We start from the raw sequence: 16250 nt of genomic DNA on the forward strand, positions 1-16250 counted from the left end.
ACATGGAGGCAAATTATTTCGATGGACCGGACGGTTTTAAACTGGTTCTCAACAGTTCTGATTCTCATTTCCCATCCTAATCTAGTTCTTTGCTTTTTTTTTTCTCTGCAAAAAAGAAATCAGTGAGGTGATCCCAAGACAAATCCTTCAAACTTTATTATTCCCTCAAAGACTCTACATAAATCACTTCAATGTACAAAAAGTCAACTATACATTATCCACAGATTTATCCATAAAAGTAGTTATTTTACTTAACATGCTCAATAAAATACAGTCCACGTAAAAACATCTTCTCAGCTGTTTAGTATTCAGTAGATGAAGTTTGTCTTCACATCTTTCACTATAAAATCCAGAAACCTCTGGTTCAGTTTAGTAAAGCTCGTACAGAAAGTGTGCAGAGTGGATGAGACTGAAATCATCACAGCACTACAGCGACCTGATCACTTTCACTGCAGACAGAAACCACTCGGGCAACGCGACCTGACAGGAGGTGACTAGTAGAACTGGGTAACACGGATAAAAATTTCTATCATGGTGAAGCTGATGTTCTGTAAACTGTATATTACACTTCCTGAAAACTATTTGTAAACAAGCTGATATAATAACCAGATGGGACGTCTGTTCTTTCTCTTCATTTGCCGCAATTAATTTAGTGAATCCAATGTATTACCAATAGAAATGATAACCAAAGTTACCAGATAAGACCCAAGTTGCAGTCCCCTCATATAAGCATTATTTAAGAAGGGTGAAGGGTGTGCATAAGACTGCCATAACCAGTCATGACAGATGTCATGAACATAAATGAGTCTTCATTAGTCTTTGTGAATGTTTATGACTGTTGTAATTGTCGGTCCTTTGTGCCATTTTTAAATACAGAGATGACATTGGTTGAGATGTCTTTGTTATGACAACTTGACATAAAGAAACTGTATAGCTTTATGTTTTAACATGACATTAAACTGTCATATGTGGTTGGTTTTTTGTTCAAGACTAACCTGGGAACAAATCTATGTAAACATGGGTGCTGCATTTCTTCTTGATAAAAAGCATGTTTATTTCTCCACTGAGCTCAAGAAGTGGTGTTATAATCGAGGGGTTATGATCTACGTGGATTTTTTTCTCTATGTTGATCATGAACCCTTGAATGTAACACTCACTGAGACTGGTTGAGAAAACTGCACCTCCCCCGTTTACATGGACTTGCTCACAGGTCAGTCTTGACCTGACGAAAACTGCAGTGACGTACGATTCAAAAGCCAATGCAGCGTCTACATATATATGTCTGTCTAGATGCACAGTACCAACCGACACTTTAACCCACAATTCTAGTGTGGTCAGTGTCCTATTGAGTCTGGATGGAGCCTCTGAGACAGACAGGGAATGCAGCACCGGGGTGATTTTTCTTGCATGGTTTGGGTCCCGGCACCCAAATTAGGTGGCTAGCTCCACAGCTAACAGAGCTAACCAGCTAACGCCTGCAACAGGTAACAGCAGACGGTCAGCCTACTTTAGCAACAAGCAAACTAGCCAATCTCTACTGATCCATCAGATAAGTCTGTAAGCTAAATCACCTCTGTACTGTACTCTGTTGATAAACTACAACATGTTAATGAGGTCAAGGAAAATATTCATGATGCACTTAAAATGGTCTCATGGTCTCTTTTAGTGTTTTTTTTTTTCTCCATCTAGATCATTCTGGTGTCGGTTGCAGAGTTTGGGAGATATCAGCTGTGGAGATGTCTGCCTTCTCTCCAGTATGATGGAACAAGGTGGCCCTCGGCTTGCCATGCTCAAAGTGTCTCTTTCCAGAAATCATGAACCAGGTACTCAAGTTAGTCCACAGACCTTATTGTGAAGACTTTCATGTAGGAACTGCTTCCTTTCTGCTGTAGAATTTACTGAAATCTACTGTCTTTTTTACTAGAAAGAAAGTATTTCCTACATGAAACTGCTCAAAACAAGGTCTGTACATTATCTTGAGTAACAGGGTCATGATTTTTGGAAAGAGATACTGGTTTTTAATTTTTTGAATTTATTTTTTTGGTATGAGCACCACAAGCTGAGTGCCATTTAGTCCCATTATATCAGCGAGAAGGCAGACATCTCTACAGTTATCTACACCAGGGGAAAAATATGTATTTTCAATTTTGGGGTGAACTGTCCCTTTAAAACATGAACAGTTCGTTAAAGTTTGGTAATGTCAGGTTGTCATGACAAATGTCAACTTTGCAAATAAATTGCATAATTGACCAAATAACACTAAAATACAAAAGTCATAAACATTCAATATGACTACTTCATGTTCATGACAGGTGTTATTACATGGTTATGACAGTGTAATGACAGTTTGACACCCTCAAATAAAGTCTGATCTCATAGTATACACTTGGCCAACACTAGTGACAGGTCTGTTTTTTAAATATATGCTGAATTTGAAGATACTCACAGTAGAAAATAAACCTTTTGGATCCTTGAATCTGTTCTTGAGGTTTGGCAGGTATCCAGACATGTTGGAAGATCCTGGACTTCTGAAACTTCATCGTCGTCGTCTCCAAAAAGTGACGAGAAAACAAACAGCTCAGTTCGATGAACGTTTGACCTCTGACCTCTGCCGTCAGCCCTCCTGCTCCTGGCTTTCCTTCTGTTTCTCTGAGCTGGTGTTTTCAGGGTCCTGCTCCTCGTTCGGCTCTGTGCTCTGGCTCTCCTGCCCGCCGTCGGACTCTCTCAGCGGGGCAGCTGGGTCTCTGACCACACCCTCCATCTCCACCTCCCCCTCCAGCTCCTCCTCAGTCTCCTCCTCCACCCGGCCCACAGTGTCTGGGATAATCTCCACCTCGATGTCAGAGGAGTCCTCGCTCTCCTTGAACCACACCGTCTTCTGGCCCTCCTTCCTCCTCTGCTTGCTCAGGATCGACCTCATGCCGTACTCGTCCCCATCTCCTCTGCTCCTCCTTGACGGCCTCACCGAGGGGCTCCCCTTGGGGACGTGGTTGGTGTAGACGCCGCAGGAGGAGCAGTGGCGGCTCCGTCTCTCCATGGGGATGACCCGGCCTCGCGGCTGGGGGAAGGTGCTCCGTCTGGGGACGGAGTTGTTCCAGCGCCTGCCTCCCCCGCGGCTCTGGTCGGCCTCGTTCTGGAAGCCGTCGTTGGTGTACTGCAGGGAGTCCCTGTGGCCGGAGCGGGGCTGGTCAGACTTCAGGCAGGGGCCCAGGCACTACAGGCAGGAGAGAGGCCCCTCGTTAATACAGAAGTTAATGGAGCATGGAGGATATCGAGGCTTTGTTCAACGTTACAGAGAGTGAGCTAGGTTCATTTGTTCTGTTTTAACACAGAGCCCTTCTGTGGATTCAGCTGATAAATATTCATCAAAACCACACAGGAGGAGCTCTGCACATGCAGCATCAGACAGTTTGTCTCTGACGCCTGAACTTTTCCCGTAGGGAGAGAGAATGAAAACTTCAGGACTGTTTGAAAGTGACAGAAAACTTCATAAAGTTAGTTAGGACCTTTAAATGTAAGTTTCTTTCACTTTCAAAACTTTCTTTGCTTCAGATCTTTTAATAATTTCAAAGTAATTATTTCAGCTTCATAACTCACTCCACTCTCTACTTTTGACTCTTGAGCCCCTGTGAATTTCCCCGCTGTGGGATCAGTAACGTTTATCTTATCAAGAATAGATGGAGATATTTTTAAGTACTGGCCCCATGGACAACCAAGCTCCTAAATTTGAGGGCAACCTAAATGTAAACTTCTGTAAAAACAAAACAAAAAACTCAGTATTTCTTTAATATAAGAACACACAGAGTCAACAATCACAGATAGAAAGATAAAACTCTGCCCTGTTTCAAACTCTCCTCGAGAATCATGTGGCGTTTCTAAATCAACACTGACCTCACATATTTTGTCCATGCTGGCGTTTCCCTTCCACAAGCGGGAAATCAAGAAGCCAATCACGATGAGGCAGAGGACCAGCAAAGCGGCCATGATCAGACCCAGGAGCGCCATGTCGCCCGGACGGTAGCCGATGTTTGAGGGAGACGGGATCGCCACGGCTGCAGGTGAAGACAGGTGAACGAGTCAAGATTGAAGGATTCAGAACATTAGATTATCATCATTACGATTTCCACAGGACCGTTCATTCAAATATGTAAATATAAAGTACAAAATGACAGCATTTCCCACAAATTTATTTATTTAACAGTTGGTTCCACATGATCGTCAGAGAATAAGACGATGTTCTCACCAGGTATGACCTGAACAGAGAGAGCAGCTGTTCCAAACTCCCCTGTTGTTGTGTCCACCGCTCTGAGCTGTGTTCAGACAAAAAAAAAGTTTAAAATAACTACATGTAAAAATGTCAGAAATTTTATTTTAAATTTGCATGACTGCAGCACATCAGTCACCTGAAGCGCGAAGGACTCCGTCTTCACGACTCTCTTCAGGATCACGAAACCGTCTGAGGTCACGTTGACGTAGCTGCTGTACTGAACCTCGTACTTCACGTCTGGATTCACACCCTGACACACACAAACAAATTCAAATACACAAAAAAAAATGATTGGAGGATTGTAGCTGTTGTTGTCTGTCAATTTCTTATGGCTAATACATTCGCAAATATTGCATCAGTTATGTTTCCATCCATTTACTCATCTAATTTTGAGAAAATTGGCAAAAGAAAATGTGAAAGAATGCTTGTTTCTATCTGCTACCATCATGGAATTATTAAGAGTTGCTTCATGGAGATAAACAGCAGATGGTGCCAATTCTTCTGCTGGAAAACCACTATACTGTTGCAGAAGAAGATGACATAATTAAAAAAAGCAACAGTCAAACCTCAAATGGTGAAAAACATTGTTAAAAAACAGGATGGAAATCAGACATTTCTGTTAGTTTCATGTATTAATGTGAGGAAGGTCACCTGGTAGCCATGTTCTCTCCAAAAAAGCAAAAAACACCTCAAGCGAGAGTAAACTTTTTTTGCAAAACTGAGGAAGTTTTTTCAAATTTTGCCAAATGTGCATAGAAATAAGTTGATGGAACCGTGAGAGTGAATCAAAACTGTAGAGCAGCCGGTTTCACTGTGAACTACCCCGTTCACATTAAACATGCTGGTTTGATCCCTCGTTAATACAGAAGTATTGATTAGGGGGGTTAAGAGCACTGATGAATTTGAATTGATCTTCTGAGTGGTTAATCTGGCTCTTGTCTCTGGAGAATAAACTAAAGGTGTCAGACTGATAGCGAGGATAGTTTTGGAAATAAACATAATTAATGAACACATGAAGAAGACCACTCACAGCGGCGAAGTCCTCGTCCCGAGCTCGGACCCTGAAGGGCCGGTTGGTGCTCCGGTCTCGGAGGATCATGCTCTCGGGGACAGAGTTGCTGTAGATGAATCCTTCATATCGCTCCTTCTCAAAGCGAGGAGGGTTCCTGCTCTTCTTCATCACCTCAAAGGTCACCTGAGTCACCGCGAACTGATCCCTGTTGGTCACCTGCGACGCCTGAAGGCCACATGAGGAAGAAGTTATAGCTGATATCCCTCATAATTTAAAATCAGCAATAATTAGTTTGATTTCTTATTTTCATTAAAAACAAAAGACAACAGAAGATTTTTTTTTTTACCAGAACAGTGAGAGTAATCGGGCCGACGATATCAGCAGCTTTAGCCATGGTGATGTTCCCCGTTTCCTCATCAATCTGGAAAATGTTTCCCTCATTTCCTGATGATGAAAGAAAACATGATCAACAAAAGAATCACAGTTTTCATTAGACATCAGATCATGAACTCATCACTCAGAGGGACTTTATGTTCACAGCACAGCCTCATTACACCCTGCAGTGTTCACTTATTTACTTCAGATGTTTTATTCACTCAGTTGACAGTTTATTAGTTACATCAAACTCAAACTAATTCAGTTTAATACAATAGTCCTGCTATAACTCCTCCTCTCATGAAGGTTCTAATTTTCAGTTCATGATTTAGAGAGATGTTGTTCTAACTTTATGGTCATTTAGGTAAATTTATATTGTAATCTCAGTGATACAACTAAATATTAGAAACACCTTTCAACACCACGAACTAAAGACTCCAAAATGATCATAAAGTTGAATCAACACATTTCTAAAACAGTCTGAACAACAAACAGGTTTTATAGTTTCACTGTTGGTAACTCATAAGACAATTTAATAGGCACTCAGCTGCCAGTTTATCAGCTACACCGAGCTAAAACTAATGCAGTCTAAAAACAACCGGACACCTTTTTGCAACAGTTTCCTTTGGCTACGAATATAAATGATCATGTAATGTTTTCAGCCAATATAATTGTGTTAAAGTAAAGTCTAACTTCTTACCTTTCTAGCAGTATGACTTCTTTACAATTTACTTTAGCCTCGGGTGATAGTAGCAAACAGAGTCCGGATGAGGATATTATTCTGTTAGATGTTTTTATAATCAGGATTGTATGGGTGTCATTTGTTTGACAGTGGCTGAGGAATATCTGTTTATTTCTATTACCTGACCCCTGCCAACTTTATAATACTAAGAAAAGCACTGTTTTGACTGAGTTTGAGATTCTCAAAGATTCTTCATAGATTTTGTCTCTTTGTTGAACATCCTGCATTATAATTTTTGTAATTCTGAGTCTTCTTGGTGAGCTTAGTTAAAACCCTCAGAACAGAATGTGGTTTTGTTTTCCCTCTGGAACAAGTTGCCTTCAATTTTTAATGAATTATACAAAAAATCACAACTTTCTTTTGTGATATTCACTTGGTCCTGAAATTCCATTGCTAAAAAAGGCCTAAAAGCATTTTCTTTTTAGAATCAGGCATGTTAGGCTGCAGCCATCCCTAAAAAAGGCCTGGTGAAATCCTGGAGGGACTGAGATTTGAAAATTTCAAAATTCTGCCCAAAAGCTTAAAGGAGACAAATCCCATAAAAATGAAGCAGTGCAAACACTTATTTTTGTTTTGTGTTCCTGATGAGTTGTTCTGGTCTGTGACAGTTTTCAAAGGTGATGGAAAAGTTTAGATTTCTGCTGCTACCTCACTGATAATGACAGTTTCAATGGTGTGGTTCAGCTCAAACCTCGGAGGATTCTGTAGCTGATCTGCTCGCTCCGGTTCTTGTCTCCGTCCTTGGCGAACACCGGACCAGGCTCCAGCACCAGCGGCCCCTCCTGTGGATTAAAATCATCATCGTTCTGCAGCCCACACTTGTTTTAATCATGTGCTTCGTTTCCAGACATTTCTCACACACACGACGTGCAGCTGACGAGCTCTCAACATGTGTCCTCTCAGGAGTAGTTACAGATGAAGTGACAGTTTTCACTGTTTCATCAGCACCTCTCTGCACTGATCTGTGAGCAGTATGAGAATAACTTCCATCTGCCAAGTGACTGAATTATATTTTATTTTTAACCAGTGTTAGAAAACGACAAATGTTATATAAAAGATGGTGGCGGGACTGTAAGACGACAATGTTGGTAAGAAAATCTGAAATTATAAAAGTGACGGGGACAAAATAGAATATTTCTGTGCAGAAATCTGTGTAACTAGAAACTGAATCTCAATCATTATTTTGGAATTGTACTGAATATAAAAAAATATCAAAGTGCTTTCATTTGCTCTGAAACTGCATTTGATCCTCACTGGAAAATTCAGCTCTCCACATACTTCCACTTTCACTTCTCACAATTAAATTTCAGTTCACTGAGAAACACAAAAGAGGCAGTAATATTACACAACAGACTCATGTTGTGGGTTTTGTATTTCTTCTTTCATGGGAACAGAATATTTGTTCAGCTTCATGTTTTTCAGATGCCTTTTACTAACAGCTTAGTTGTTTAAGAGAGAGGGAAAGTGTTATTTTAATGACTTATGATACTGCTTATTTCTGTGCAGTTTACTGCGTACATTATATATATTTCATTTGTATTATTATGAATTTGCAGAATTCAGTTTACTGGTAAACATATCATTATGTCGTTATCATGTATAGTACCTTTACTTTTAATTAATTTATATACTGTATATATTTTCATGTGGAGTATTTAAGTTGCTTCTTCAGATCCCCTGACTAGAAGCAGGCTTGGAGAGTAACAGATTACATGTAACAGGATTACATGATTGGGATACAAAAGAAAAGGTAACGTAACTACACAGACCAACAGCTAATGTTAGCTACACAGAAGTCCAATTATAGCTAGCTAACCTAATACTACTACTACCACTACTTCAGTTTATTTGAAGTCTGAGTGTAAAGTGTGAATAATTATTTGACAAATTAAATTTAAATGTCCATAATTACCGTTTTCTAAACACAAACATAACAAAAGAAGGAATAGCTGGACAAACAATTAACTATCTACTAGCATTGAGTGGGCGGGGTTTATGACCTGTACTGCAGCCAGCCACCAGGGGGCGATCAAGATGTTCTGGCTTCACTTTTAGGAGCTCTCATGCTGTCAGTCTTTATATACAGTCAATAATCAATCCCTAAAACTCCTTGGATCAATGGGAGTGAAGGAAATGGTCAAAGACATGGCTGCTGATTGGGTGAAAAGGAGTTCTGTGAATCTGCACTCGATTGCTCTTCCTGACTGATTGATTGTGAGAACTGAAGTATATGGAGAGTTGAATTTTCAGTGAGGATCAAGCACAGATTCAGAACAAATATTTCAATTCCAAATTATGCCATTTAAATTCCATTTTTTAAGATAGTTAAAGTTAAATTAAGCGAGACAAATTCAGAAGTAAATTATTCAAATTCAGTTTCTTGTGACACTTATTTCTGTCTTACATTATGTCTCATGTTTCTGATTTTCTCGGTGGAAAAGAAGCCAGCCTGAACATTCTCATCTATTTGGCTCTTTGGATTTTCCTTTTGTCCTGGTCTGTGTGTGTTTGGAACGGTGAACTGTGAAGTGAATTATGATAAACTCTGACGCTCACCTCCTTCTCAGTGAGATTAACTTTTCCTCTGTAGCCGGTGCTCACACACAGTTTGGCGATTCCCAGGTTGGTCCTCAAACACGGCTGAAACCACGGCGGCCGGTTGTCCACGTCCTTCACGTGCACCGTGATGGACGCCACGGACGTGAAGAAGGGCTCGTTGGAGGCCGAACCGTTGAACGTGTCCTGGAACGTGAGACACATCTCACAGGTCAAAGGTCAAAGAGAAGCAGCTGCCTGGATGATGTTTTAATAAATGATTATTACTGTACCTGCACATGTAAAATCAGAGAGATCTTCTGCACAACGTCGTAGTCCAGGATGCTTTTAACAAGAATCTTTGGACTGTTGATGTTTTCCAGACGGAAATATTTATCCTGGTTTAACAGACGCAGAGAAAAAAAACATAAAAAATAATATAATAGAAAAGCAATTTTACCAAAACAGTGGGACAAAAAGACAAATAAATAAAAGGCTCTTTAAAAAATATACTGTAGGCTTTGATAAGTGAGAAAGGTTTGTTGTTTTGGCATTCAGTGGATAAGCAAACTTAAAATTAATAAAAAAAAAAAAAAGAAGGAAAGAAATGAGGAAAAAAGGTGTGTTTTATATCTTATTAATTTTTAATCAGGTTTTTCTTTTTAGCATTTTCAATTATCAGTTAAGGAAAATACTGAGAATTTGCAACCCTAACAGGAAGCCGAACCAGACAGGTGACACATTTAGAAACATGAAACTTTGTCACGTTTTCCTTTAATTTGTCACCCGTCATCAGTGCAGTCCAGCATCACTGTATCATAACATTTAAAGATTAGATTTCTTACTGTTGCAGACTCTAAGCGATAGTACAGCGGCTCTGAATCCACGTCTGTGGCTTCTATCAGTCCAACAGTGGAGTTGACTGGAGTGAGCTGCAGGACACAAAACTCAGAGTCAACAACATGTCACTGTTTCACAACCAGAAGCTCTGAATTCAAAAATGTTCTCAGGTAAAAGTAAAAAAGAATTAGAGATGTAGTGGAGCTGAAGTAGAAAGTAACACAAAACTTTTAAAACTGGACTCAAGTGCAGTACTTGAGTAAATGTACTTAGTTACTTTCCACCACTACATGCACACATGCAGCTCTGCAGCTGTGAAACACTCACCTCATTCACTTCTAGTATGAAGTGGCTTTGTGCAAAGTTTGGCGGGTTATCGTTCACATTTTCAACCAGAACTTCAACAGACTCGTTGACCTGAAAGAAAGCAAAGCAGAGACCGGATCAGATTTTCAAACCGTTGTTTTCCTTTTGCAAACATCTGCATCATGATGTAAGACAAAAAAAACACTGTGATTTGGCCTGTTGACTGCTGTTAATAATCCATTTTCTTGCTCCAATTGTTTATTATTGGCTTCTTTGTGTAGACAAACCATGTGATGTTGTGTTTTTGAGTTTTTCTACTCACAGATCTGGAGCCAGCTCTGCTGCACTGCACCCACACCATCAGAGCTGAACTGGACAGAGACTGACAGACACACACGGCAGTCAGTTTTGAGCTTTGAGATACATGAACTTCATTTGAACTCCAGGACTGATCATAGTTAGATTGCTATTGTTCAATAAATTATTGTTCAACAAGTTCTCTTGCAGGAAGTTGTATTTTCCCCAGTTTTATATATGATAAAATATATCCATTACTAAATTTTAATTTGGTTTCATTTAAAATGTTCAGCATGAAATATTTAAAACTCTAAAGGTCTTTCATGTTACCACCATCTGGCTATTTTAAAAATGAGTTCTTGATGAAGTGCATCACAGCTGGACTGGGCCCTGATTGGCTCCCGTCACAGAAAGAATTCGTCCAGTCAGGTCAGTTAAAATGATTTAAAGAACTACATGTTGTTCAAAACATCACATGAAACACGTCTCTTATCTGGAGCTGCAGTGTGTCCTAAACACCTTGAACATTTATTGATAATCTCCTTTTTATTCTGCTTGGACATTATTTATTTGACATAGAATTGAACTGGTTGCACATATAATCAGCCAGATTAACTCAAATTGGTTCAGCAAAACCTTATTCATGATTTTTCAAAATCTGCAAAGAGAGATCCAGACACAGATTTTATAGTAGCAGGGAGAAGATTATCAGATATGCAGGAGTTTAATGTTTTAGCATAATGATAGATTCACAATTTACATTCAAAAGACAAGTTAGACAAATTTTAGCACATCAGAAACTACTGAGGTCCCAAAGCTGCACATCAATCGCTGCGTTTCCACTGCAGGAACTTTCCCCACGAGGATAAAGAACCTTTACAGGGGATGTTGGGGCATTTTATTTCAGCCAACACTTTTTAAAAATGTGCAGTCACAAACCAGTTTGTTTGTTTGTTGTGCTTCAAGACATCAACACGGCGTTACAGAAGGAAGCGTATGACTAGTTTTTTACATGACGAAGTCCATTCAGAGGGCTATGATTTGATGATGAAACGATTTGCGATGCATCTTGATGCAACAAAAGCTGCCTGATGCATCACAATGTAGCTAAGCCTCAAGTGTGTCCTCATGTACTGTTGTGTGGTTTTATTTAATGTTTTTATATGACATCAACCTGCCAGGAACTGCAGAGGACAAATGTCCTGTGGCTAAATCTAAGAGTGCTCATATGGATTGCCCCTTGTTAAATAAAACAAAATAAATAGAAAAAATTTAAGGGATCTTTATCAAATTATCTGTTTAGTGTCTATGATCACCTCATAGTCGAGTCCCTTCTTCACCATCAGGGCGTTTCCTCTCAGGTAGAACAGATCTTCGGGGTTCACGGTGACCGTCAGAGTCACATCACTGCTGGAGCTGATCTTCACCAGCTGGACGTCGGCCGTGTTGTTCTCTGGAACCGTCACGGGACCCGGAGGAACCGTGCACACTGAGAGAAGTCAACAGAGAGGTCGAGAGTCAACATCAGGCCTGAAACATGAAACACAGGACCTGCAGATATGATCATTAATAAGTGTGTTTAGATTGTGAACTTTACTTTTTTCCTTCCTTCATGACTTATTGAGAAACTTATCACAGAACTATCACGGTGCATTCACTGTACTAAAGTACACATTTGAGGGAAAAGACTTTAAAAATTAAACTTTATAAACTAATATTTTTGCAAAACAGAAAAATTATACAAGTACAGTTGAAACAGTTAGCTGTTTAATAAATACAATGTCTATAATTTGATTGATATATAGATAATTAACAACTATTTTGATAATTGTTTAAGTCATTTTATGGTTCCAGCATCAGAAATGTGAAGATTTGAAAGATTTGAAAGATTTGAAGGACAAAACAAACATTGCACCGCAGGGGGAGCGCGGATGAAATGTAGAGTGAAATAAAGTTAAATAAATATGATTTATGTTGGAGAAATAGTGCAAACAAGAGTTTGCTGATGCTATCATTTGATTTCTGTAGGAAGGCATGTCAAAAAAAACATTTGGAAACCACTGACTTCAGACTTTGCGTCATTGTAACATTTCTCACTATTTTCAGAGTTTTTACAAACCAGTCAATTAAGTGATTAATGGAGAAAATAATCTGCAGATTAAACCATAATGAAAATAATCATAAGCTGAGTACGTCTACTTTTAATACTTTAAGTACATTTTTCTGATTACACTTACATACTTTTACTTCAGTAACATTTTCAATGCAGAATTTTTACATGTATTACATATTTTGACAGTGTGGTATTGGTGCTTTGACTTAAGTCGAGGATCTAAATATTTCCTCCACCACTGCCAATCACACTCACATGGATATTATAGCAGTAAGAGCGTTAACTGACTGTTATTATACCTCAAAAATAAACTAAGTGTAGTTTGATGCTTTGATGGTTGAAAGAAAACTTTGCTGCTGGGTTGGTATATATGTGCACACACAGCTGTTCCAGGTAGTTTGTGGCGATTTAATTAAATAGAAATATGCATCATGTGAACCCAATGTCAGAAAAAAAAAAAAAAAAAAAAAAAATTAAACTCTTAATAGTAGATTTTGACACCTGGCCCCTCTACAAATGAGAGCCAGTCCATTACAGTATATAAAAAGAGCACGACGTAGGCCTGAACAATAAGACAATAGTGATGTGTATCTGCAATACACACTTGATCAATAAAATGTTTAATGGTTATGCATTAAATACAATAGAAACTGGCATGAACGCAAATATTTAATACATCCTGGCTCACGAGCAGCCTGTCATATGACTTGATAATGGAGCAGCCAATCATCTAACAGGTGTGTTCAGCTGCACCATCGACACGTGACACAACAACAGAAACAGCGCTGAGTGAGAAAATGAGTGCAGATGAAGAGGAAATTAATTTTAAAAAGACAGGTCAGCTCCCCGGTATGGCAGTTTTGTTTTATTTTTAAGTCTATTATTTATTTTATTATTACCTGTGTGCCTCAATAAATTAAGTGATTAAATTCAAAATAAAGTGGTTCAATTCAACTTTAGTTATCAGTCATTATCTATCTGTGAAATTAGTCACATCAGTAGGGAAATTAAACATTTTAACATTTATTTTTCAGCTATATCATCAAGTCCTTGCCCAGCTGGCCTTACTTGATATCACATTTAAAGGAACAGTTCAACATTTTGAGAAACGTTTCACTCTCTGATGCACAGTTAGATAAAAAAGCCTGTCACATCTGTACGGTAGATATGAAGCTACCACAAGCAGCCTGTTAGCTTAGCTTAGCATAAAGAATGTAAACAGGGGGAAACAGCTGGCATGGCTCTGTCTGAGGGTAACAAAGTCAGCTGACCAGCACCTGTACAACTCTAATGAACACATTTCATCTTGTTTGTTTAAAAACCTTCATCTAATCTACACCTAGTTCTTAATGAAATCTTATGGGTTAATATCAAGTCTTAAAGTCCTGTTGTTATTATTATTTATGAGATGACATCTGTCTGCCAATATAGGTTATTTTTTTCATGCTGTACTGAAAACATGTTCAACTGACTCTGGTTTTGTGGAGCAAACAGATAAACCATTTGAAACTGTAAGAATTTTGTTGCATTTTCTATTTTTTAAAGCAATGGCTCCCAATCTGGGAGTCAATGGGCCCCAGATCTGAGATGGTCACCAGATGCTTTCAGTCTCACAGTTTTCTTTTTCTATCTTTTGTCTTATTTCTGCTCCTCCTTTTGTATTACTGGGCTCTTTGACCTCTATGGCCTCTAACAGTCTTTCAAATGAGAAATGAGAAAAGGGAAAATCACTCTTCTCTTCTTTTCATTCAAGATCACAAGTACACACATCTTTATTTGTAGGGCCTACAAGCCTTAAAGTCTTGGAATCACTGCTTTTAAGTTAGGAAAGGAAACATCAGCTGTCTGTCTCAGTGGCTGCAGCCTCATCAACATCCTCATCCCCTCCTTCCCTCCCCGGAGACAGATGATGAAGCCCTCCACAGAGATCAAAGCTCTACTCACGTCTCTCAGCCCGACAAACTGTACAAAAGCAGATGGCGACGATGCATCCGAGGAGAACATCCACAGGTTTGCTCTTCGATTTCAGTTCCATGTCCTGATTTCAGAGGCAGCAACAAATGAAGTCCCGGAGGAGGATGAGGAGCCCGTGGTACCAGCTGGTACTCGTCCACATAATGCCCCGTCTGTGCTGCCCGGCGAGTGGGAGTTGACTACAGTTCCAATGTTTGTGACTTCATCTTACGGGCACATATTGCATTAAGCGCCTGCCAGCAGAGGACTCGCAGCCTCCTACTAAAATACTTGCATCTGTTTTAGCTGGACGGGTCACTCTGTGTTGGTAGCACTGATGCATTCTGGGAGGAATCCAGCAGAGGAATGTTGGCAGCTGCAAACATTTCTCACATAGATAAATACTAACATATATACACACATATATATATATATACATAAAATACCCACACTGTTCAGATTAGACAGACCTGTTTAAAGGTGCTGGATTAGTCTGTTTGTTGAGTTACACATACAAATAATATACATACATGCATTCATGCTGTACATACAGTATACATACTTCTATCTATACATAAATACAAACACACCTGCATATATAAATATTTGTTCAAACCAACAGATGTAAAATATTTCAGGCTGAATCTTTGTAAATGTGTATAAAATGATGCTCACAGCACACAGAATATTTTCATTTGCTGTTTTGAGGTCCTGGGTTTCACTCAGTGGAAACATCAAATAGCTTAAAGGACCAGTCTGTAGGATTCAGTGGCGTCTAACAGTGAGGTCTCAGATTGCAACCAACTCCCCATGTCCATGAAATTTGCAAAAGAAAATGACAGGACTTATCTAGAGTCAGTGTTTAGCTTGTCCGTTCTGGGCTTCTGTAGAAACATGGCGGTACAACATGGCGGCCTCCGTGGAAGAGGATCCGGTCCCTCTGTAGATATAAAGGTAAAGGTAAGGTAAGGAAAGTGAAGGTAAAGAAGAAAATGCAGCAGTTTTTATTTCCAGGTGATTATACACTAATAAAAACATACTAATTAGAAATATTATAATTATAATTCATATTCTGCCAATAAATCCCCCTAAATCTGACACACTTGACCTTTAAATGAAGAGCTGGGACAACAAGTGGATTCTTAACAACATTAAAGGGATAGTTCACCCAGAAATGAAAATTCAGCCACTATCTACTCACTCTCATGCTGATTGAAGGTCGGGTTAAGTTCTTCCATCCATTCATCTTCAGCCACTTGTCCAAAATCGGGTCATGGAGGTAACAGTTCCAGCAGGGGACACCGGACATCTGTCTTGCGTGGCTTCTCTCCACGCAAAGCAGCTCTACTCCAAGTCCTTCATGGATGACTGAGCTTCTCCCTAAGTGACAGGCTAGCCACCCTCCTGAGAAAACCCATTTCTGCCACACTTGTATCAATGATCTCCTTCTTTCGGTCATGACCAACCCTTCATGACCACAGGTGAGAGTAGGAACGAAGACTGACCGGTAGATCGAGAGCTTCGCCTTCTAGCTCAGCTCTCTTTTTGTCACAACAGTGCAGTAAAGTGAATGAAATATCGCTCGAGCTGCTCCAATTCTCCAGCTCATCTCACGCTCCACTGTCCCCTCACTTGAGAAAAAGACCCAGAGATACTTGAACTCCCTCACTTGGATTTTCATCCCCAAAACACTGCTGGGGTTTAACAGGAAAACAGTGTTGCAGAATCTCACTAACAACAAAAACAAACATAAAATTCCTCCATACTGCTCGTCTGGTGTGATCTGAATCTCCCAAAGCCTCAACATGCA

At 39.5% G+C, this 16250-nt stretch overlaps 1 protein-coding gene across 1 annotated transcript; it reads right to left on the reverse strand.

The window, feature by feature from the left end:
• Positions 1-2278: 2278 nt before the first annotated feature.
• On the reverse strand, positions 2279-14853 carry cdhr5a (cadherin-related family member 5a). The gene is made up of 14 exons (XM_084726246.1): positions 14432-14853; positions 11691-11863; positions 10400-10459; positions 10099-10188; positions 9777-9863; positions 9225-9329; positions 8953-9138; positions 7088-7178; positions 5626-5723; positions 5298-5504; positions 4404-4517; positions 4244-4310; positions 3892-4052; positions 2279-3214 (listed from the first exon to the last, which is right to left on the reverse strand). The coding sequence occupies exons 1-14, from the start codon at positions 14520-14522 to the stop codon at positions 2615-2617; spliced, it is 2130 nt and encodes a 709-aa protein (XP_084582372.1). The 5' UTR covers positions 14523-14853; the 3' UTR covers positions 2279-2614.
• Positions 14854-16250: the final 1397 nt, after the last annotated feature.

The sequence above is a fragment of the Lutjanus erythropterus genome, chromosome 1 (assembly GCF_056507025.1).
Source record: "Lutjanus erythropterus isolate fLutEry1 chromosome 1, fLutEry1.hap2, whole genome shotgun sequence".
NCBI classification, from domain to species: Eukaryota; Metazoa; Chordata; class Actinopteri; order Lutjaniformes; family Lutjanidae; genus Lutjanus; species Lutjanus erythropterus.